The sequence below is a fragment of the Lepus europaeus genome, chromosome 5 (genome assembly GCF_033115175.1).
Source record: "Lepus europaeus isolate LE1 chromosome 5, mLepTim1.pri, whole genome shotgun sequence".
In the NCBI taxonomy this organism is placed as follows: domain Eukaryota; kingdom Metazoa; phylum Chordata; class Mammalia; order Lagomorpha; family Leporidae; genus Lepus; species Lepus europaeus.
The window spans coordinates 18,129,638-18,151,349 of record NC_084831.1 but is presented as its reverse complement, the minus strand read 5'-3'; the positions used below and the strand labels follow the sequence as shown (position 1 = coordinate 18,151,349).

The 21,712-nt window shown below is 42.7% G+C and overlaps 1 protein-coding gene across 10 annotated transcripts in view; it reads right to left on the bottom strand.

Moving 5' to 3' along the window:
• Nucleotides 1–380: 380 nt before the first annotated feature.
• SRRM1 (serine and arginine repetitive matrix 1) overlaps nt 381–21,712 on the bottom strand; it is a 28,303-nt gene continuing 6,971 nt past the window's right edge. For 3 of the 10 annotated variants that reach the window (XM_062190640.1, XM_062190647.1, XM_062190650.1), the window contains 13 exons: nt 21,100–21,303; nt 19,738–19,926; nt 19,157–19,276; nt 17,079–17,353; nt 12,987–13,067; nt 12,389–12,475; nt 10,074–10,218; nt 9,658–9,699; nt 7,233–7,343; nt 4,389–4,850; nt 3,637–3,832; nt 1,819–2,037; nt 381–1,458 (listed from right to left, as the gene is read on the bottom strand). In XM_062190640.1, the coding sequence (XP_062046624.1) occupies nt 1,354–1,458; nt 1,819–2,037; nt 3,637–3,832; nt 4,389–4,850; nt 7,233–7,343; nt 9,658–9,699; nt 10,074–10,218; nt 12,389–12,475; nt 12,987–13,067; nt 17,079–17,353; nt 19,157–19,276; nt 19,738–19,926; nt 21,100–21,303 (2,236 nt within the window). In that variant the 3' untranslated portion in view covers nt 381–1,353. The remainder of the gene's footprint in view (nt 1,459–1,818; nt 2,038–3,636; nt 3,833–4,388; nt 4,851–7,232; nt 7,344–9,657; nt 9,700–10,073; nt 10,219–12,388; nt 12,476–12,986; nt 13,068–17,078; nt 17,354–19,156; nt 19,277–19,737; nt 19,927–21,099; nt 21,304–21,712) is intronic. The other 7 variants (XM_062190641.1, XM_062190645.1, XM_062190646.1 and 4 more) reach the window with 7 other exon arrangements.

The window sequence follows — 21,712 nt, the reverse complement described above, 5'->3', positions numbered from 1 at the left end:
CCTGGTGTCAAAAATCTCCTTTTCCTTCTTTCAAATGTCTGCTGCTGTCTTGCTGTTGAGTGCTGTCAGTTCCAGGCTCCGTACGCAACACCTTGCTCTACTAGCGCTCGCATGCAAAAGCAACTGAACTTTGGGTAGTCAAACCTGACCCTCCACTTCCCACAGTGCACCAGGCTCCTTCTGCCTCAAAGACTCTTTTCCAACTTTGCCTGGTGGACCACGGTGCTTGCTCAGTGCACCCTGCCCTCTGCCTTTGCTGTACTCATCACAGCGATGATTAATGTGGCCTGCATTCCCTTGCCCAACTACTACCCCACCACTGTACGATCTAGGCATGGCAAGTTTCCTGGAGTACAAGATAAGTAAAAGTGAATGGTACATAATTTTAAATTTAGAAATTTATTCTGTTTAATCCACAAGCTTTATATAGCTTTAGTTTTAAAAAAAAATCAACAAACAAACAACAACAAAAAAGTGAAACCAAGACACTATTTCAAAGTCCGGGCCCTTCCAGCCTTCCAAATACAAGAGCTCTGAAAGCTGAATATACCAATTGGAAGAACAAGACAAAAATATGATGGAGCCATGACATTTCATAAAACAAAATTTTATATAACTGAAGGATCCTTCCTGGGACTAGTTAATTGCCTTTACAAGAAAGAAAACAAACAAACAAAAAAAGAACACCCCAGAACAGAATAGAATGAAATTCCAGTGTTCCAAATCAACTTGTTCCACATGGATAGAGACCCACAGTGTCCTGGCAAGCGACGGGGCTTTGCTTTCTGTCAGCTCCAATCCTGATTCACTGCAGCAGAGACTCCACAGGCGACAGGAAAGATTGTGGCATCAAAACACTCACTTGTCCTTTTGTGTGGTTCAACAGTGGTCTTACTTCTGGGCGAGCTTACAAACCATGAGGTTGGAAGCATAACTTAAATGGGTGGTAAGAGACTCAAATGAGAAAAGGTAAAGAAAGAAAAAAAAGAAAAAAAAAAAAAAAGAAAAAAGAGAGTGAGAGGAACCCCTTTGGAAATAGCCAGGGGCATTTAAAGGAACCATAAGAATGCCAACAATATTTAAACCCCCTTTTTTAAAAAGGAGATTTTTTTTTGGCTTAAAATATTTCACTCTAAATGAATGTATGTCAGCTGTCAATGAAAGAATGTCACTAATACACCGTGGACACCTTTTGCAATGTAAATCCATGCCCTTTTTTTTTTACATGGTGAACTTCAACCTAGCAATTATTACAACAAATGTTATAGTCTAAAGCTCAAACACATTTTAGCAATTTTGAAATTGAATTGCGTACAAACCAAATAAAATTTACATCATAACAAACGTTTCCACCTAGGACTGTGGGGACACTTGAGCCTTCCGCATGGACCGCAGGGCCTTCTCCCGCAGGTGCTTCTCTAGGTCATCAAGGTTATCTTCAGCTTCACTTTCAGTCTCCTGAAAGAAACCCAGCGGTCACACTGTTAAGACTCGGGACACCGGCAGGATGGTCAGGAACGAGCAGAAGCGAACGGTGGGGATGACTGCACAGCTCTGGAAGGACTAAACCGCACGTGACCGCACTCTTTAACTGGGTGGCCCCTAGCCTGTGTGAATTTGATCAAGTCATTAAAAACAAAAAACTCCATTAAGCTTCCTGGCAAATTCTTGCTCTTGGCAGGTCAGAGGGAAACAGATCAGAACATGGAACAGCTGAGAACTAATTATTAGCAAAAAAGGATTTCGCTGATTTTCCGGAGGGAACGCCTCAGCGCCCAGGCCCGCGGCAGCAAGGCTGTGCGCACGGCGCCCACATACCTTCTTGGGCTCCAGCGCTGCCTCTGCTTCCTCCTGTGCTGAGGTGGTCGTGGCAGCAGCGACGGCTGCAGGGGGGATGGCAGCAGCAGCCGCGACAGCCGCCGCCGCCACCGCCTTCTCCTTCTTGTGTTTTTTGTGCTTCTTGTGCTTCTTATCCTTTTTGTGTTTCTTGTCCTTCTTTTTCTTCTTTTTCTTCCCACCTCCTTCTTGATCTGAATTCTACAAATCCAGGAAAAGCACAATCATCACCAGTCTAAACTTCGGTTCAACTGAACATTTTAGCCCCTCAAGGCCTCAGGATTTCAACTCAGGGAGAGAAAAGGGCCCAAGGCCAGCCAGCAGCAATTCCTAGATGGGGCCGGTGCTGCGGTGCAAGTAGGTCAAGCTGCTGCTTGTAGCATCAGCATCTCATATGGATACTGGTTTGAGTCCCAGCTGCTCTACTTCTGATTCAGCTCCCTGCTAATGTGCCTGGGAAAGCAGCAGAGGATGGCCCAAGTGCATGGGTCCCTGCTCCCACAGGGAGACCTGGCTTCAGCCTGGTCCAGCCCTGGCTCTTGTGGCTATTTGAGGAGTGAACCAGTGACTGGAAGATCATCTTTCTCGCTCTCTTGCTCCCTCTTTATTAACTCTACTTTTCAAATAAATAAAAGTAAAACAAAAACAAAAAACAGTATTCATTAGAAGCTGTGAATATTATCTTTGATGTCTGTGTTTCCCACCTCTAAGATAATATTCACAGCTTCTAAGAATAGCAAAAGGACTTCAAGGTAAATGGTAGAGTGGGAGTAGCCAGTTGCTTGTCACTGCAGACAGATGCCCCTGTCTTAAAATGGGTTACATGCCCATTAAACACTGTAAACCTTATACTTTATGTTGGGAATAGCATTATATAGAAAGTACACTTAACACACCTAACCTACAGAGCACTGGAGGTTAGCTTGTCCTATCACCAACATACTCAGATCATTTATATTAGCCAACAGTTGGGCAAAATCACCCAAAATAATGCTTAGTGTAAAGTATCGACTATCTCATCTAGTTTACTCAAAACCTCATAGAAAGTGAGAAGCAGATGGCTGTCCAGAATGCTAGCCTGAGAAAACTCAAAATGGTATATCCCTTTTGTACCATTATAAAGTTGAAAAACTGCAAGCTGAAACATCATAAACTGGGAATCATCCACATAGCAAATTCAGGTAAAAGGCAGGCTCTTCAATCCTGGTATACAATTTTGAAATTTCATTATTTCTAAGCAATTTGTTAAGAAGTCCTCAGGGGGCCCACACCGTGGCGCAGTGAGTGAAACCACCTTTAGCACCATCCCATGTGGGCACCAGTTCAAGTTCCAGCTGCTGCACTGCCAATACAGCTTCCTGCTAGTGATTCTGGGAAAGCAGTGGAAGATGGCCCAGGTCCTTGGGCCCCTGCACACAGGTGGGAGACCTGGAAAGAATTCCAGGCTCCTGCCTTGGGCCTGGCCTAACCATGGCTATTGCGGCCATTTGAGGGAGTGAACCCGTGGATGGAATATCTCTCCCTCTCTAACTCTGCCTTTCAAATAAATAAATCTGTAAAACAAACAGAAAATAAAAGTCCTCACGATTCGATCAGTTTGGCTTGCACAACTCAGTCAATCTAATTAAAGATAGGACTCTAACCCCTGATTTTATAGAATACAGAAACTGGAGCAAGATCAAATTTGACTCACAGAGACAAACAACCAGCTTATTATCCATATTTTAATAACCAGTGGTGTTCTCTCCCTCAATGTGATCATCTGCAAACTCAGAGAAATGTCCACAACCAGATACATACCCTTGCCGGTGATGGGCTTGGTGTTGGGCTCTTAGCCTTTTTGACCGGTACCGCTGGTGACCAGTTTGTAGAGGGCGACTGGGACTGGACAGGGGACGGAGGTGCTGGAGGTTTTTTAGCTGCCGGCTCAGGAGATCCAGACACAGATCGGGAGGATGAGACCCTCCTTACAGACTGTGGGCTTGGAGAGGCAGTCCTAGACAGAGGGGGGAAAAAAGCACTTAGCATCAAGAAAAGACATCACTTCCTAAGAAAAAATAACCAATGACAATGTACAGCAGGTCACAGCCTTTCCAACATTTTACAGTACTCGGTTTGCTAGCTGGTTCTATTAACTAACTTTACAACACCCAAGTCTCCCACAACACTGTCTAGTGACACTGCTAGTATGAAACCAGTAAGATCAATTCCTTCCCTCCGGCTTCAGACTGTTCGTGCAGTCTCCCACACAGCAATGATCCATGCAACACTTTCTGGAGGCACACTCCCCAAGACCGTTACCCCGAAGAACCTACAAAATTCTATGGCACTTAAGTTTACGCCATTGGGAACTATCCTGAAAATGGAAAAGGATCTGTGAATAACACTTAAAATCTGCCTTTAAAGTTTGTATTCACAGCTTATTCCTTTCCGTATTTTCTGTGTAAAACACAAAAATAAAAAATACCCCAGAGGGCTGGGGGCGGTGGGAAGCTTCCAACCATGACAAGATTAACAAATATCCCTAAGCAAGAAGCATCAAATGTTTTTACTTTTTTGTCTTCTTAGGCTCCGGAGTCCGGGAGACTCTCCTAATGGGCCTAGTACTTGGAGATGGAGACTGCCTTCTTTGGGGTGAGGACGACGGCGCTCTCCGGGCGGGTGGGGGGCTGGAGGTCTGAGGAACTCGAGGCCGAGGGGAAGGCGAGTGTCGTTTGTTTGGCTGTGGCGAGCGGGCCTCCCGGGTGGAGCGGCTTGGGGAAGAGCCTTTCCTATGCTTGGATGACAACGAAGGCGAGCGTCTCTTGGTGACTGGCGAGCTTCTCGGTTTGGGAGGTGGAGAATGCGAGACTCGCCGCTTTGGTGGTGGAGATGGCGACGCCCTCCGTTTTGGAGGGGGTGGAGGAGAAGCCGTCCTTCTCTTGGGAGGTGGAGAGGGGGTGTATCTCCTCTGTATGGGAGGGGAGTACCTCCGAGGGGAAGGCGAGCGCCGGCGTGGAGGTGGAGAAGGAGTCCTAAGACAAACACAGATCAGCTCAGCTGGAAGGCCCAACAGACCGCCCAGCAATTGAATAAAAAAAAAAAAAAAAAGAAAAAGCTAGCAGCTATGGCCATTCTGTAATTAGCCCTAGGCAAAGGGGGTACATTTGTAAGTGGACACACTAGCCCTTTACTCTCATTTAAAGTTAAAACAACAACAACAAAAAAACCCTACTAATAAGATTTCTACTTATTTCAGACTACAAAACAGAACATTCTGATTAATGGAGAAACACGCTATTTTCAGAATTTAAATGGAACACAACCTACAGAACCAACTCAGAGGTTTGCAGGCAGAACACCATGGCTGCAGTCCCAGACCACTTTCGAAGAGCTTGCTCCCACTGCCAGGCAGAAGGTGTCTCCGCCAAAGTCCAGAGCTCCCCCTCCATGTGTAACCCGACACTTGCTTCTTTGGAATTAAGACTCCAATGTAACTTTTTTTTTTTTTTTTTTTAAAGATTTATTTATTTGAAAGTCAGAGTTACACAGAGAGAGGAGAGGCAGAGAGAGAGAGAGGTCTTCCATCCAATGGTTCACTCCCCATCTGGCTGCAACGGGCAGAGCTGTGCCTTCCAATGCCAGGAGCCAGGAAACTCTTCCAGGTCTCCCATGCGGGTGCAGGGGCCCAAGGACTTGGACCATTTTACATTGCCCCCCAGGCTACAGCAGAGAGCTGGATTGGAAGTGGAGCAGCCAGGTCTCGAACCGGCGTCCACATGGGATGCTGGAGCTTCAGGCCAGGGCTTTAACCCGCTGCGCCACAGTGCCAGCCCCTCCAATTTAACTTTTAAGCCCAAGCTGCTCTTTCTTCAGATTTTGAATTCAAATTCCTGCATAAGAGGCACTTTACAATAGGCCTTCTGGGGCCAATGCGGTAGGCTGCACTTCCACTGCTGCATCTGGGCATAATTTAGTAACTCTGAACCTCCATTTCCTCACCTGAAAAACGAGCACACCACTTGCAAAGCAAGGTCACTCTGGTGACTACAGCTGAGTAGAGTGGCAGCCAGTCACGACACTGCTTAGCAACGTAGCTGAGAAATGTCATTAAAACATCTTTGAGCGGAGGGAGGTATTCCGGCACAAGTTAACTCACTGCTTGGGCATGCATCCCATACTGGAGTGCTGGCTGCAGTCCCCACTACTCTGCATCCAATTCAGAGCCCTAATGCATCTGGGAGGCAGGGGAAGATGGCTCAAGTACTTGAGTTCATTCACTTGGGAGACCCAGGTAGAGTTCCCAACTCCTGGTTTCAGCCTGGCTGTTGTGGCCATTTGGGAAGTAAACCAGTGGATAGAAGATCTCTGTCATGCTGCCTTTCAAATAAATAAATAAAACTTCGGAGGCTCCTGGCTTCAGATTTACACAGCTCCGGCCAGGCCATTTTGGCTATGGGGGGGGGGGGGGGTGCCGGGGTCGGGGGGAGATAACCAGTGGATGGAGGACCTCTCTCTCTGCCTCTTCCTCTCTCTGTGTAACTCTGACTTTCAAATATTTCATGTAAACAAATAAAATATTTAAATAATAATAATTTTAGACTTACAGAAGAGCTACAAAAATAGTGGAGATATGCAACTCAGTCATGTGAATCTATCACTATACAAAGCCATCAAAAACTATAAAATTAACCTCAGTACTTAGTATTAACTAAAATACCACCACCACAATCCCATTTTCCCATAATGAATGTCTTCCTCCCGTCCCAGCATCCTGGGTCTCCACAGTTCCCTCTAATCTGCAACTATTCCTCAATCTCTTTCCTAATCGACATTTAAGTGATGGTCATTTACTTCATAGAATGACTTTGAGTTTGTCTTATATTTTCTAACAGGCAGACTGTTTCAAATTTGTAAACATATTACAGAGGTATCCAGAAGTACATGGTACCATTATGAGAGCCCTTCAAAAAGTTCATAATTAAAGTTTATTTTGGTGCAAAACAAATTTTTAATTTACCATAACACACATTAAGACTTCTTGAACATGTTAACTGGACATAAACTTTGATTAAAGATTCTTGAATGTGATAGTGCTTTTTCTCTGTTACCACCAGAGTATTAGCACATTTACTTAATATTTTTACTGATACATGATTCACATATCCTATACAATTTACCCATTTAAAAGCACACAGTTGAACAGTTTTAGTCTATTCATATAGTTGTATAACCATTAACCTCTCCCCACCCTAACCCAGGTACCACTAACCTATCTTTCCCTCTCTATAGATTTGTGTGCTCTGAACTTTTCATATTAGCCGAGTTCTTTAATGCCAGCTGAGCAATGCCGCTTTACTAAGTTACCTCCCGCACACAGACTGAGCTCCGCTAACACAGCATATGGGACACAGTACCTTCTTCGGGGTGGTGGTGTAGGAGACCTGCGCCGTCGCGGAGGAGGAGCAGGAGAAGGAGAGCGCCGCCTTCTGGTGGGTGGTGGTGAGGGACTTCTCCTCCGTCTACCACTAAACGGAACATGAAAGAGTTGACTGAGTCAGTGGCATTGGTAATAAAAGACCCAGAAGACATCCTTTCAGTCATTAACCCAAAGGGCAGCAATAGGTACTACATGTTTCAAGAAGATGTTTTTCAAACTACAGGTCAAGGCCGTTAGTGAAGACGCTGGGTAGGAACTAGTATTAAATACTAACAAAAATAAGAAATTAAGAGTCTTCCTTGTGGCTGAGAGAGGCATACCATTGTATGCTTGTTTCAGCACCTACTAACGTGTGCCCTAGGTCATGATATAAAACACTCTGAATAACACAGGATGCTAAGTCTGAAAACCTGCCTGACCGCAGAAGCAACTGGGAAGACAATCAGATTCCCACCCAGCAGCTGGGCTAAGGCGCAGTGAGCTGTGCTCTGATTCCTTGTTAGGAAGACGGCACTGGACTCTGACACAGAAATCTGAACATGTGCTAGTCACTGTGGCTTATGATTCAACTCTTGTGTCACTGCTCTAAATTCTGAATTTTCTAAGATTATCTAGACCAATCAAACTTGGCTGAGCACTAAAGTTATCTTGAGAGCAATGTGGTCAAAATACAATTAAGAACCATATAAACCTTAATTCTGAACTGTTGCACACTTAACCAACACAAAAAGCACACCTGAGAAGTACGAGTATATCAGCCAGACTGACAGCAAACTCACAACAGAATTATTATTTTTTTTGACAGGCAGAGTTAGACAGTGAGAGAGAGAGAGAGAGAAAGGTCTTCCTTCCGTTGGTTCACCACCCAAATGGCTGATACGGCCAGTGCACTGCGCCGATCCAAAGCCAGGAGCCAGGTGCTTCTCCTGGTCTCCCATGCAGGTGCAGGGCCCAAGCACTTGGGCCATCTTCCACTGCACTCCCGGGCCACAGCAGAGAGCTGGCCTGGAAGAGGAGCAACAGGGACAGAATCTGGCTCCCTGACCGGGACTAGAACCCGGGGTGCCGGCGCCGCAGGCGGAGGATTAGCCTAGTGAGCCGCGGCACCAGTCCACAACAATATTATTAAAATATATGCCAACTCAGTTTGCCACCTTTTAATTTTATATAAACAAAATAGTCAAATACAGGAACTGGTTTTTAGTTTCTAGCCTAGGACAGGATTGATGCTTCCTGTCAATCTGGTATTATTTTCTCAAGATGTGTACGTCTTGTTCCCATGAACTAAGCAAAGTTCTGTTAACTACACAAAAGATAATCCCGAAATGCCTTTCTTGTGTTAATTCCTGAGACTATTTCCCTTCCAAGTGTGATACTAAAGCACAATTCCAAATCAGTCTTTCTCCATCTCTAAATCCTAGGGATCTGATGGCATTAAGTCACTAGTACAACTTAAGACTTTTTTCAAGTAAGGAGCAAACACCCTGAATCAGGCAATGAATATTATTAGTGTTGGCTTCGCCACTGGGAGAAGAGAAGAAATTGCACCGCCAATTTAACTCTGTGAAGCATTTCACAGAAGTCAGGTCATTACACTTTAACATCCAGATTTATCGTTTGTAGGTTTTTACTTTTTATTGTATTATAAAGAAAGTTTCATCTATGGTGCCAATATCCTGCTTTGCTCTACCACAAACACTGCCAATGGTTTCCAAAAAGCCTTTCCAAGAAAACACTCTCAATAAAAACTGAGCCATCAAGGAACAACAGGATAGTTTCAGCAAGGCCAAACACTTAGAAACTTCATGGCAGTGAAACTCCCCTCCTTCCCCCCACCCCAGCCCTGCTCTGCTCCCCCAGAAAACTGGTTAAGACACTCTCGTATGATTTCAGCGATATGGGTCCAAGACTCAGTCTTGTCACCATGTGATCCTCAGAAACTCATTTTACCTCCTGGACCTCTGTCTGCTCACGTAAGGGCTTGCACTAGGGTCTATGTGCCCCTTGTCTCTACAAGGCTCTTCTATGGTTATGTAGACACCCAATGGTCAGCAGGTTTCAGTAAGAGAAGCAACTGCCTCTCTACTACTGCAAAGACTGAGCAGTGCCGAAGCCTTCTTTCTCCACACTGTATTTCCTAGAACTTTTTCTTGTCCCCTCACTCAAGTCACCACAAATCTAAGGAACGCATACTACCCTTTCAGAAAAATGTTCGTATGTGAACATCTCACGCACAATCTCCCTATCAGTCATCTGATGTGTAAGAAAAACAACTCCAACAACTCGGGAACTTCTCCACAGCCATGATGCGTCTAAGAATGGGATAAGGTCAGCACACAGGAAACCAAGCTGCTACAAGTTCCAACATGGAGCCCTCGTTCACAAAGTTGTGTCTAACCAACCTTTTGGTCACTGGCGATTGCCATCGCTTTCCCATCTGCATCCTGAGAGCAGTGGAGAAAAACAAATGTCAAGAATTTCATTCACTAAAGTATTCATTTCGATGGAGTTAAATATCACTGCTGGAGAGTTTTTAAAGTGTTCAAAGACATTCAGGAGCTAATGCTGGGACTTAACAGTTTATTCTTTTAGTCATGCACACAGATGACAGGGTGGTTTGAAACTTACCCAGTACTCGTTAAATACTAAAAACAATCCACAAAGCAAGAAACAAAAACATATCCCTCCCACACTAAACTACATCCAACCCATCTTCTCAAAGTGCAGACATAAAGGTGATAACCAGTTTCTAACATAACCCCAAGGTTTCAGCAAGTATATAAAACACCGATGAAGACCACTGAAGAAAAAACATTACCGAGGGGACGTCTCTTTCTGGCGCTTTCGTGGTGAGGGAGAGGCACTCCTGGAAGGGGAATGTCTCCGCCGCCGGCCTACCTCACCATTCTTCACGTGGGATCTTTTGGGTCGCTCATCTTCTGAGGAGGAAGAGGAGCCAGAGTCTGTAATTATAAAGAAAAAACTACATTAGGCCTGGGCTTTCAAGAAGCGGTCCAGATGTTCTGAATCAAAGTGGATGGGGTATATACGTAAGCCGGCACACCAGCTGTCAGTTCTGCTTGGAAGCAGTATCAACTTACGTTCGATGATATAAAAGCCAGGTGGGTATAAATAATAACCATTTTTGGGAAGATAAATCATTTCCACGCTCCAATCCAACAAGACAGACCAAGCATCTCAAGAAGTCCATTCATTTTCCAAATAGATAGTAAAGCTTAAAATCCATCTCAGGAATTATTTGATTCTTGTGATTCTAAGTACTCTTCCACTGTGGGATTGCTTGGTTTCCATTTTTTAAAGGAAAAGCAAAAGTAGGGGCTGGGGTTGTGATGCAGTGGGTCAGCATCCCACTTTGGAGTCCTGGCTGCTCTGCTTCCAATCCAGCTTCCTGCTAATGCACTGGGAAAGCAGCAGAAAATGGCTCAAGTATTTGGACTCCTGCCACCCACATGGGAGACCCAGATGGAGTTTCAGGCTCCTGGCTTCAGCCTGGCTCAGACCCAACCGCTGTGGCTATTTGGGGAGTGAACTAATAGATGCAAAACAACCCCTCCCCCGCCACCACTCTTTCAAATACATAAAATCTTTTTAAAAAAGCAAAAGTAGTGTCTAGATTTAGTGATAAATATCAAAGTCAGCACATAAGATCAGTATGGTTTATTTATTTTTTTGACAGGCAGAGTGGACAGTGAGAGAGAGACAGAGAGAAAGGTCTTCCTTTTGCCGTTGGTTCACCCTCCAATGGCTGCCGCACCGCGCTGTTCCAATGGCAGGAGCCAGGTGCTTATTGTGGTCTCCCATGCGGGTGCAGGGCCCAAGGACTTGGGCCATCCTCCACTGCCTTCCCGGGCCATAGCAGAGAGCTGGCCTGGAAGAGGAGCAACCGGGACAGAATCTGGCGCCCTGACCGGGGCTAGAACCCAGTGTGCCGGCGCAGCAAGGCAGAGGATTAGCCTATTGAGCCACGGCGCTGGCCAAGATCAGTATGGTTTAAAATTAGGTTTCTGTGTACAAACTAATGAAACAATCCCAGTTTTGATTATTATTTGAGATTATCTGCATAAACCTAGAAACCACCTAAGATCCAAATAGGCAGCTAGTTCAATACACTATGGTATACTCCTATAATAAAAAGAAAAGGTGTTCTTGAACTTGGTTGTATGCTCCCTCCCTCCAATACCTACACATGTGGCGTAGTGGGTAAAGCCACTGCCCGCAGTGCCAGCATCCCATACTGGCGCCGGTTCAAGTCCCGGTTGCTACAATTCCAATCCAGCTCTCTGCTATGGCCTGGGAAAGCAGTAGAAGATGGCCCAAGTCCTTGGGCCCCTGCACCTGCGTGGGAGACCAGGAAGCAACTCCTGGCTTCAGATCGGCGCAGCTCTTGCTGTTGTGGCCATCTGGGGAGTGAATTAGTGTATGGAAGATTCCCCCCCCCCCCACTTCTCTGTAACTGCCTTTCAAATAAATAAATAAATAAATATATATATACACACACACACACACACACACATCTTAAAAGAAAAAAAAAGGTTTAGGGGTTAAGATAGGGGGATTTACAAAAGAATTATATTTTTTATTTTATATCAACTTTCCTTTTTATTAATATACTCATTAAAATTTTAAGAAAGGATCTGAAAACAAAAGAAAAATGGTAATAAATAATCTTGCCTGCTGCCAAGGTTTCTATGCCAGCAGATGCATCACTTCTCTTAAGTAGGTTCACTCACTACAGACCTTAAGTACAGGCTGAATATCCCTTATCCCAAATGCTTGGGATCAGAAGTATATTAACGTTTGGAGTTTTTTGGATTTGGAAATATTTATATACACATAATGAGGTATCTTGGGGATGGACAAAATTCTAAAATAAAAGAAAAATCCATTTATGTTTCACAGATACCTTACAAACACAGCCCAAGGCTACCTTTACTCAATTAGTGGGCCTGGATTTTGACTGTGACCCAGCAAATGAGGTCAGATGTAAAATCTTCAACCTGTGGCATTACTGTCAGCAGTCAGAAAGTTTCAGAGTGTGGATTCTGGATTTGTGGAGTCGGGACATGTATTTTAGATTAGGAAGTACAGACCAAAGAAGAAGTACATCCATACCAGATGAAGACTGCTGGTTCTGCCGTCTGTACTGGCGTCTCTGCTGCACAGAATCTGCTGCGGCCATTTTGCCGCCTTTGTCCTCTTCTGAAAGACAGAGCGTTTACAAAGTGTTTCTTTAGTTCTGCAGATGGGAAGGCTGAGGTATCTGAATAGAACGATATCCTGAACCTTTATTTGGTTGGGTCCGGTAATACAACTACTATAATTTTTATAGACAAAGAGCTATCGCTTCTCGGCCTTTGGCTAAGATCAAATGTAGACAAAGAGCTTACAGTGCCAATTCAAATGATGAAGTAAACTAACTTAGCCATTTCTTCCAGGGCAGGTTAGGTGTCAAGCATTTCATAAACATTATTTCAGCTGTCAAAAATCCTACTAACCAAATTTCAGAGATGAATTGACTCAGATGAAATAAGTTAATTGAAACAAACAAAAAGCAGTTAAATGCTGAGGCTGGGATTCCAATCAGGTTTGTCCGCCTTTGGAATTTAGTTCTTACCCACTAAGCAGTATCCTACCTAATTCATCTTCAACCAGAGGTTGACCGAATGTGCAAAATCAAAGGTAGTTCTTAAAAACCAAAACCAAAACTTACCTGATTCAGATAATTCTACTTTTCTAGGTTTCGGTGCTGGTGAAGGGGATTCTCTTTTCTCAGTACCTTTATGCTTTGTCACTAAAAAAGAACAAGGGGAGAAAAATTTAGATAAAAAAAAAAAAAAAAAGCACACAAGATGCCTTTTTAGGAATAAAATTCTCAAAAAGAGATGCACTAAAACTTTGTTTCCTTTAAGACCTTACCATCATTTTCTGAAGTAGAAGCAACAAATGTATAAACACTTGGTGAAAAGCCTCAAAAATTCTATTGATTTCAAAATCTTGAGATTCACACAAGACAATCAACATTGAGAGACCTTGGGAGATCCAGCTGTATGCTACATGGAACAGCTCAGGAAACCTGTGCGCTGCCTGAACCTCACAACCTAAAACACAGGCCACTCAACTTTGGAGACCTCAGCAAGAGCGCCTGAGAGCAACCACGACAGAAGCGTCCAGAAAACCGAGAGAACACACAATTAAGAAATAAGATGGATGGAGCTTTCTCAAACAAAGTATTTGGTCTGGAAAACAGGAATGACTGGTCATTCATTTAATCTGTGAAAAAGCAACCTTCACAGTGGTGAAACTCATTAAATGATAAGACTAAAGGATCCCTTCCAGAGTGCTAAAAAAAAAAGAAAAAAAAAAAAAAAAGAAAAAGTGAGCTCTATCGCTAAAATAGCAAGGGAGGTAGGTGTCTTATGAATTATCCAACGGTCTTTCTTCTTACTGACTGTGTGATAAAGTATTATGGTGACCTTTTGCAAGCCTGCTGTATTACATGTACTGTTTAAGCACTGCTGCCAGTCTCAGCCTCCCACATCCCCATCCCATTCACAGGAGGCAGATCTGAGACTGTTACTTCACCACAGCCACATGGACGAGCTAGGATCTGAGCCAAGACTCCTTTCAGGGCCTACGTCTTGATCCCCAACAACTACCATCTTGCTTAGAATATCCATCTACTGCTGCAATCAAAATCCTAAGTATATGTAAGCACACAGATAGAAGCATTCACCTTACCATGAATTCATCTAAAAAACTACTTGAGACTGTCCCTCTAAAGGACAGTTTCTATAGACAATGTGACCCCTGCGATCCGTACACCTGTTTTGAGTGATTAAAGCAAATACCCTGGGATCCTCGATCTTGAATGCATACATATCTCATTTAACATTCATAGTTAGAATTCTGTTAAGGGCTTATTCCAAGGGGCAGTAAATTTAGAGAACTAGTTGATCAAACACAGCAAACTTTGCTAAAATAATTAAACCAAAGAACTGACCACTATATTTCTTCAATGACCAAAATTTTATTAATGATTCTACCTAAGAAGCCATTTGGACAAATCAGTGGATTGGCTGAAGAATGGTTACTAAGTATCTAATTATTGCTAACATGAATTATGGGAAGTAGTGGGGAATAGCAGAAGTATATTTAAAACTTTTTTAACAACACCCAAGAAATGAAATAAAGATGTTTTTTTCCTGTAAGATATGGTAAAAACGTGGTCATGCTCCCAAGGTAGTTGGCAAATAACCACTTAGTATGTAATAGAGTTCGACTGTAATCTTTACATTTTTTTTCCCAAAGGAAACACAAATGGAACTTAATCTCTCATGAATGACTTAGCTAAAATAGTCTTTAATTAACATTATGACATTTCATGTTTCTGTTTGTTCTTCTAAATGAGATTTTATACCATTTTTTAAGTGTTTTCAGTGTTCAAAGGGCAAAATCATTCTAACACTGAGTATGAAATGTAAGAAGGCAACTCTAAAATCAGAATTTTAAATTTACTTCAAGTCCTACTTTATTAATCTCTCAGACTTGTCAAGGTTACTTACTAGAAATAGTAAAATGACCATCGTCTACACAGAACAATTTATACAAATTGACCTAAATAAACTCAAAATTACCACTATTACCTACCTCAAGTATAGATCCTGTCACAGCTTCAGGGACTATGTCCTTGATTTCAAAACACACTAATATAATTCCAGTTTAAACATGTTGATGATTCCGATGTTTTCCTAATGCCAAATAATTTACCCTTAAGTTCTTAAAAAAAAAAGTTTCCTCCTTCCTTTCCTTTCAACAGCCTACTATCAACAGCAGAGCCCCAAAGCTGGCATTAGTGGCTACTACATGAAACATACACGTGACATCTATCTGTTGCATTTCAGAGGTGTCACTGCTCTTCTGAGCCTGAGCCCCCACGGAGCAATTTTGGACACCATAGTACCAGGCACAGAACTTAGACGATTTTACCCTATTCTCCACCTCCCTCCTTCAGCAATCAGAGGCATTCTGGGTAAGAAAATTGGGCCAAGTACACATTATTTAATTATGAATGAGAAACATTACATTCTACTATTTCTGGGTCGTTAGGTTTAACCCAAGAACCTGTTTCTTAATGATAATCACTAAGGTCTTTTGTAGCTCGGAAATTTCATCAGCAGGTCAGGATCATTTTAGCACACCATGAGCGGTTTATACTAAGTATCTCAGACTAGTATTCAGCTTCAGGGCATAGAAGGCAGCCTCTGATGAGTGTTCACCACACAGTGCATCTCGTCGGGTTTTGTTTGGACAGGAAAACCCCATGATTTTTTTGTTTATGTACATATACACTGTGTCTTGTTTGCAAAAAGCAAATACAAGACATTAAGAGGACAGCACCCGTGCAGACTTTTTTCAAGGTTCTCAACAGTCATCCTTCTTTTAACAAGGACCCAGTCCTCATGCACAGGAACTTTTGTAACTCTTCGGCTATATGATGAAAAAGAAAACTCGTAACTTGTTTTTGCCACATAACAAGGGGGACTATTTATATTTTTTCCCTGAAGAGCTTTCAATAAAGGAAAAGAAATATTCCCAAGTGCAAATTTCACAGGAAAAGATAGAAGACGTCAGGGCAACAGGAATCAGGTCTGGACAGTGACTGGAAACCATGGATGGACTGAAATCTCCCCCAATCTTGAACAAAAAGTAACACAGCACAGAAAGTTATAAAAACACTGACCTGAGGCGCCCCTACCATATGTAAATTAAGTTAGAACCTAAGAGTTAAAGATTTCTCTATTCTTATCCAGCTGTCAAGAGTCAACAGAAAACTGACATCTTACTTAACTGTGCATCACCAAATCGGCCTAAATGATAAAAGTCAGAAAATACTCCACAGATTAAAGATTAAAAACACTTAAATACAGTGAAGGGGCTAGCGCTGTGGTGTATTGGGTAAAGCCGCCACCTGCAGTGCCAGCATCCCAAATGGGCACTGGTTTGAATTCCGGCTGCTCCACTTCCAATCCAGCTCTCTGCTGTGGCCTGGGAAAGCAGTGGAAGATGGCCCAGGTCTTGGGCCCCTGCACCCACTGTGCCTTAAAATTCAGTAGCTCCGCCAGCTTCTGACATTCTCTCCGGCTTTCCTCCTAGTCACCTTTCAGGGTGTCTGGATTACTCCAGCCCTAAGAGCCAAGGCTGGATATAAACAGATCCTGCAGTTTTTCTCCACATGTACGTCACACTAAAAGACCAAACCCCACAGCCAACAAGTTTCACTCAGACTAATAAAGCAGTCTACTTGCCTGGCAGGATCACAGATCATAAATTCCTCAGAAATCAATCTGTAGGGTAAAACAAGGACAAGACTCGGAAGAACCCTGCCTAAAACCTGAATTAAAACACAAATCAGCTTTTAAGAGGACACCATGTCCTCTCTTTGGGAACACAATGTGGCCAAGAAAGAATTAAAAGAGAATTATGCATTCCTCAAACAGGAGAACAAAAAAATCTTCAGGGGGAAAAATAGCTGTCCTCATAGTCACAAAATGCAAACTTCTCACAAAAACACAAACTTCAGTAAGTCACCCCAACTCAAATAGCCCACGGCACGCAATGCGTTTACCTACTCAATGCTTTTAAAGGTAAATTCCACCTCAAGAATATAAAGCAGGAAAGAAAAGGCAAGCCTCGCAGCACATTTACAGAGAACATCAAGCACACACAGGTATCATCCAGTTACCTCTGAGGCTGAGCGGAGACAAACCCAACAACATGATGCTTTTATGTGCTGGATCTTTACCTTTACCTGAAGTTCTCCCTGGAGACACAGAAACACGGCTTTTTCTCGTACGGTTTGACTGCTGGGGTGTCGGGGAATGGCGAGTTTTTGGTGGTGGAGTTGCCGGAGGGGATGGCCTGTGCCTTCGCCTTGGAGGACTCGCAGAAGGAGACAGCCTGCGAGTTTTTCGAGGGGGACTGGATGTCCTCTTAGGAGGTTTCTTTGGCGGCGACCGGGAACGAGATGAAGAGGATGATGAGCTACTCCCAGACAACGATGCTGATGAACGTCGTCTTCTGCAGAACAAAATATTTGTATTTACTGACCCCCATATTTACCCAAAACACAAAAAACTTCACAGGTATTACAATTTACATAAAAACAAAACTATTTTTATCCAACTTTTGAGTTTATGTAGCTAAGTACATAGTGAGCCCCCCAAAAAAAAGAAAAAAAGGGAAACAAAACTAAAACCTAGGACAGGAAACAGCTAGTTCTGAGACTACATAAATGTTTGTTTCTTTCCAGTTACAAAACTTGTAAAATTGAGTGCTGTAATACAATAACTATCCAATCTCTTTCTTCCTTAGGAATTATATTGGTATTTTGGAGTTTGCATACGAAATTTGGGCGGCAAAATTTTTTCCATGTAATAACACAAAGTCAAGCAACTTTTAGGTTGCATTAAAAAAAATATGTGCAAGACTTAGGAATTCATTTAGCTACATAAACTTAGAAGCAGGGGCCTCTCGAATTCTGCGGCAAAATTGGTGGTAAGTTCTGTTGCAGTTATGTGTACCTGCAGAATTCACCTTTGGCAGAAGAGTTCCTGAGAACCTGAAAAAAAGAAACCCTACCTTAAGTGTGAGATAAAAACTGGCTGAAAGGGAATCTTACACAATCTGCAAAATACTCTGACTGCTGTATGGCTTAGTAAGCACAACTAAAACATGCTGTTTGCAAAACTCCAATACAAGAAACAGCTGTTTCCACTAGTCTTGTACTACATGGGCACCAGCATTACTTTCCTAAGGAGAAATAGTCAGTTTTGGAAAAGGGCAATGCCTGCAACTGACCTGACCATTTACATTCCAGGCCTCCTCTATTAGTAGTAACACTAATCCTGTAACTTTTAATAGTGGTAATAGTTTGATAAGACTTTGATAAGCCCTTGTCCCAAAGAACTGTACTTTTAAAAAAGTGTTAGACTCTAAAAACATGACTACAGAAATTAAACTTTCTGGAGATCTGATATTTTCCCTATTCAATAATTATTTCCAAGTTGATGTGGCTCTGAAAAAAACACAGAAAGACTCAAACACAAAAATCCCGTCCAAAGAATAATCTGAAGGTTAATCACCATAGTCCTTTCAAAAACAGGTGAACCTTATTAAGATAGCACAAAACTCTGCTGCCAACGCACCAGGCCTCAACTTTGTGCAGATCTAGCCATAATCTTGTTAAGTGATATATTCAAGATTAACATTTTACCTTATGCTCATTCTAGAATGATTTAAAGGGGAAAAAAATGACCTACTGGTACTGGTAGGGTTAGATTTATCCCTAATCTCCTCAAAAATAACCATAAAGCAAAGTACTAATAATGGCATGAAATAGGATTATAGAAACTTTTAATTTATTATTTATGTTAGAACTACTTATAAGCCTCATTACTTCTACAATGCAGAAAAAAAAAACCTTTAAAAAAAAAAGTGCAATAGCAAATAGATTACTTTGATGCTTGTAAAAGTAGCTCACTAACTTTGTAACCTACATTTTAGAAGTCAGTGGCATGTTAACGCCAAAGGAAAGAGAGCAAATTTCCTCACTTCGTAGGATTTCATGGTGAGGTCTTAAATGGTAAAACTTAACAGAAAGATGGTGATTTTTTTTTATTTTTCCAACACTGGAATAGACACTTTTCATAGCACAAACAGTAGCATTATACTTTAAATGATACTGGCTCTTCAGAAGACATTATCTAATATACTTGAATTCCTCCTGGGGGACACTAATATAAACTTTATCTTGAAATTATTCTTGCACAAAGAATCAACAAAAGATACTTTGAAACAAAGTACAAAAAAGAAAAATCTCACCGTCGTACTGGAGATCTACTCCTCCTGTGCCGTGGTGGAGGAGGCATTCGTCTTGGAGGAGTTCTTCTGCGAGGGGATGGGCGCCTTCTTGGGCTTGGCCGTCTTCTAGGAGAGTATGATCTGCCACAACAAGTATGATCTCAATAAATCAGGAGCCTGAATTCCAAGTTTTCTTAACTAGCCATCATTTAAAAAATTTAAAGGTCACGCTTTTCTATTCATGTAGATTTTTATGGTACATAGGAAATGTACTCAAATTCGACAGAAATCCAAAGAACATCTGTATTAAATGTTGTCTACTGTTTTGACAGTAGACCCGAAGAAGCTCCTGGCTCCTGGCTTTGAATCGGCGCAACTCTGGCTATTGCAGCCATTTGGGGAGTGAACCAATGGATGGAAGCCCTTTCCCTCTGTCTCTTCTGTTTGTGGAATTCTCTCAAGTAAATAAATATCTTTAAAAGACAAAATTAGCCTGCTATAGATTTACTGAATGTGGAGATTTCAAAACAGTGTGGAGATTCCACCTAACAGAGTAACAGACAAAATCTAAGATCTATGCTGATCTTGAAGCCACAACTAACCTTGATCGGGATCTATGGCGCCGTCTAGGTCGAGTGTGAGAAGGAGAGCGAGACCGCGTCCGTGACCTTGATTTGGAACGTGACCGAGATCGTGCTCTGGTCTTCTCCTTTTCCTTTTTGGAATTTTTTTCTGGAGAAGGTTCTTTAGGTTCTGGTACAGGTTCAGGCTTGGGAACTTTCAGGATGTCACTGGAGAAACAAAAAACTGTTATTATTTTCTTCTACTCAGACTCCTAAGCCATAATCCATAGATGTAATAGTTTTATATAAACAAACTTCTTAAGCTCTATGCAAACAACCATTCCGGGTCAGAAGTGGGGAACCTTTTATTTTGGCAAGGGCCATTTGGATATTTATAATGTAATTTATGGCCCATACAAAAATTATCAACTTAAAAATTAGCCTGGGGACTCGCACTGTGGCATATTGGGTAAAGCTGCTACCTGCATCCTATATGGGCGCCGGTTCGATCCCGGCTGCTCCCCTTCAACCCAGCTCTCTGCTACAGCCTGGGGAAGCAATAGAAGATGGCCCAAGTCTTTGGCCCCTGCACCCACATGGGAGACCCGAAGAAGCTCCTGGCTCCTGGCTTTGAATCGGCGCAACTCTGGCTATTGCAGCCATTTGGGGAGTGAACCAATGGATGGAAGCCCTTTCCCTCTGTCTCTTCTGTTTGTGGAATTCTCTCAAGTAAATAAATATCTTTAAAAGACAAAATTAGCCTGCTATAGATTTACTGAATGTGGAGTCCTGCCTGCAGTTGCTTTGGCAGGGCCGTGTGAGGTCTGTGAGCCAGATGTTCCCTACCTCTGCTCTAGCTCCAGAAGATACATACATTATCAGTGAAATCCAGTAAGTACCTAGTAATTCTACACACACACATATTTTTTAATGATTTATTTGAAAGGCAGAGTGACAGAGAAAGGGAGAGACAGAGACAGAGACCTTCCATTCACTGTTCACTCCCCATGGGGAGGGTCTGGGGCAGGATGAATCCTGGTCTCTCATGTGGATGACAAGGACCTAAGTACTTGGGGAATTTTCCACTGCTTCCCTAGGTGCATCAGCAAGGACCTGGATAGAAAGTGGCCAGTGGCAGCTTAGCCTGCTGGGCAGCACCAGTCCCGAGGTATGTTATTTTTTAAAGTGCAAAGTTTTCCTCAGATATTGAGGAAAAAAAAAAAAAAATCAAGCTACAGTATATACAATATGTCAAACAGTACAATCAACATATATAGTAGTGGTTATCTTTGGAGGAACATTCTTCAGTTTCTTTTTCCATAAGCTAATTTTGAAAAAAAATTGGAAAAAAAAATTTGTAAAATCTTAAATTCTGAGATGTCGCGAGTTTTATGCACTTGCCTAGTAGAAGTAGCCTCCTGTACTGAGGGTTCTTTGACTTTCACTGAAGGTTCTGGGAGCTCGGGAGTTCTTTCCTTCTTTTCTGGCGCGGGGGAAGGACTCCGGCTCTTGGTTCTGTGGCGGGGAGATCGAGAATGACTGCGCTTTCTCTCTCTCCTGACAGGGGAAGACCGTCTTCTAGGGGAAGGAGATCTGGACTTGCGTCTAGGACGAAAGCAAGTTTTTCAGGTTTTTGAATGACGGGGGGGGGGGGGGGGGGCGCGCAAGGGGAGTAACAGCACTGCTATCTCTATCTGAAGGGTCCCCTACAGAAGTAAGACGCCCTGTAGCATGTACTTGAGGGAAAGGGCAAAGAGAAAACCAGAAAAGCAAGCAAACAAAGACGGCGTTCTCAAGTTATGCAGTTCTGAGCGAGGAAAGCACTGACTTGGGGCTCCATACCCTGTTCTTAACCATACTTAGGGATCATTGCACAGTGAACTTTTCGGAGAAAAACAGGATGTTTAAAACAGTACTATTCTCTTACCAATAACTCAGTCCCAACAGACCAAAGCTTTTAGACGCAGACAGATCACACTTTATCAGAAAGAACGTCAGTGGCCAGAAAAATGAC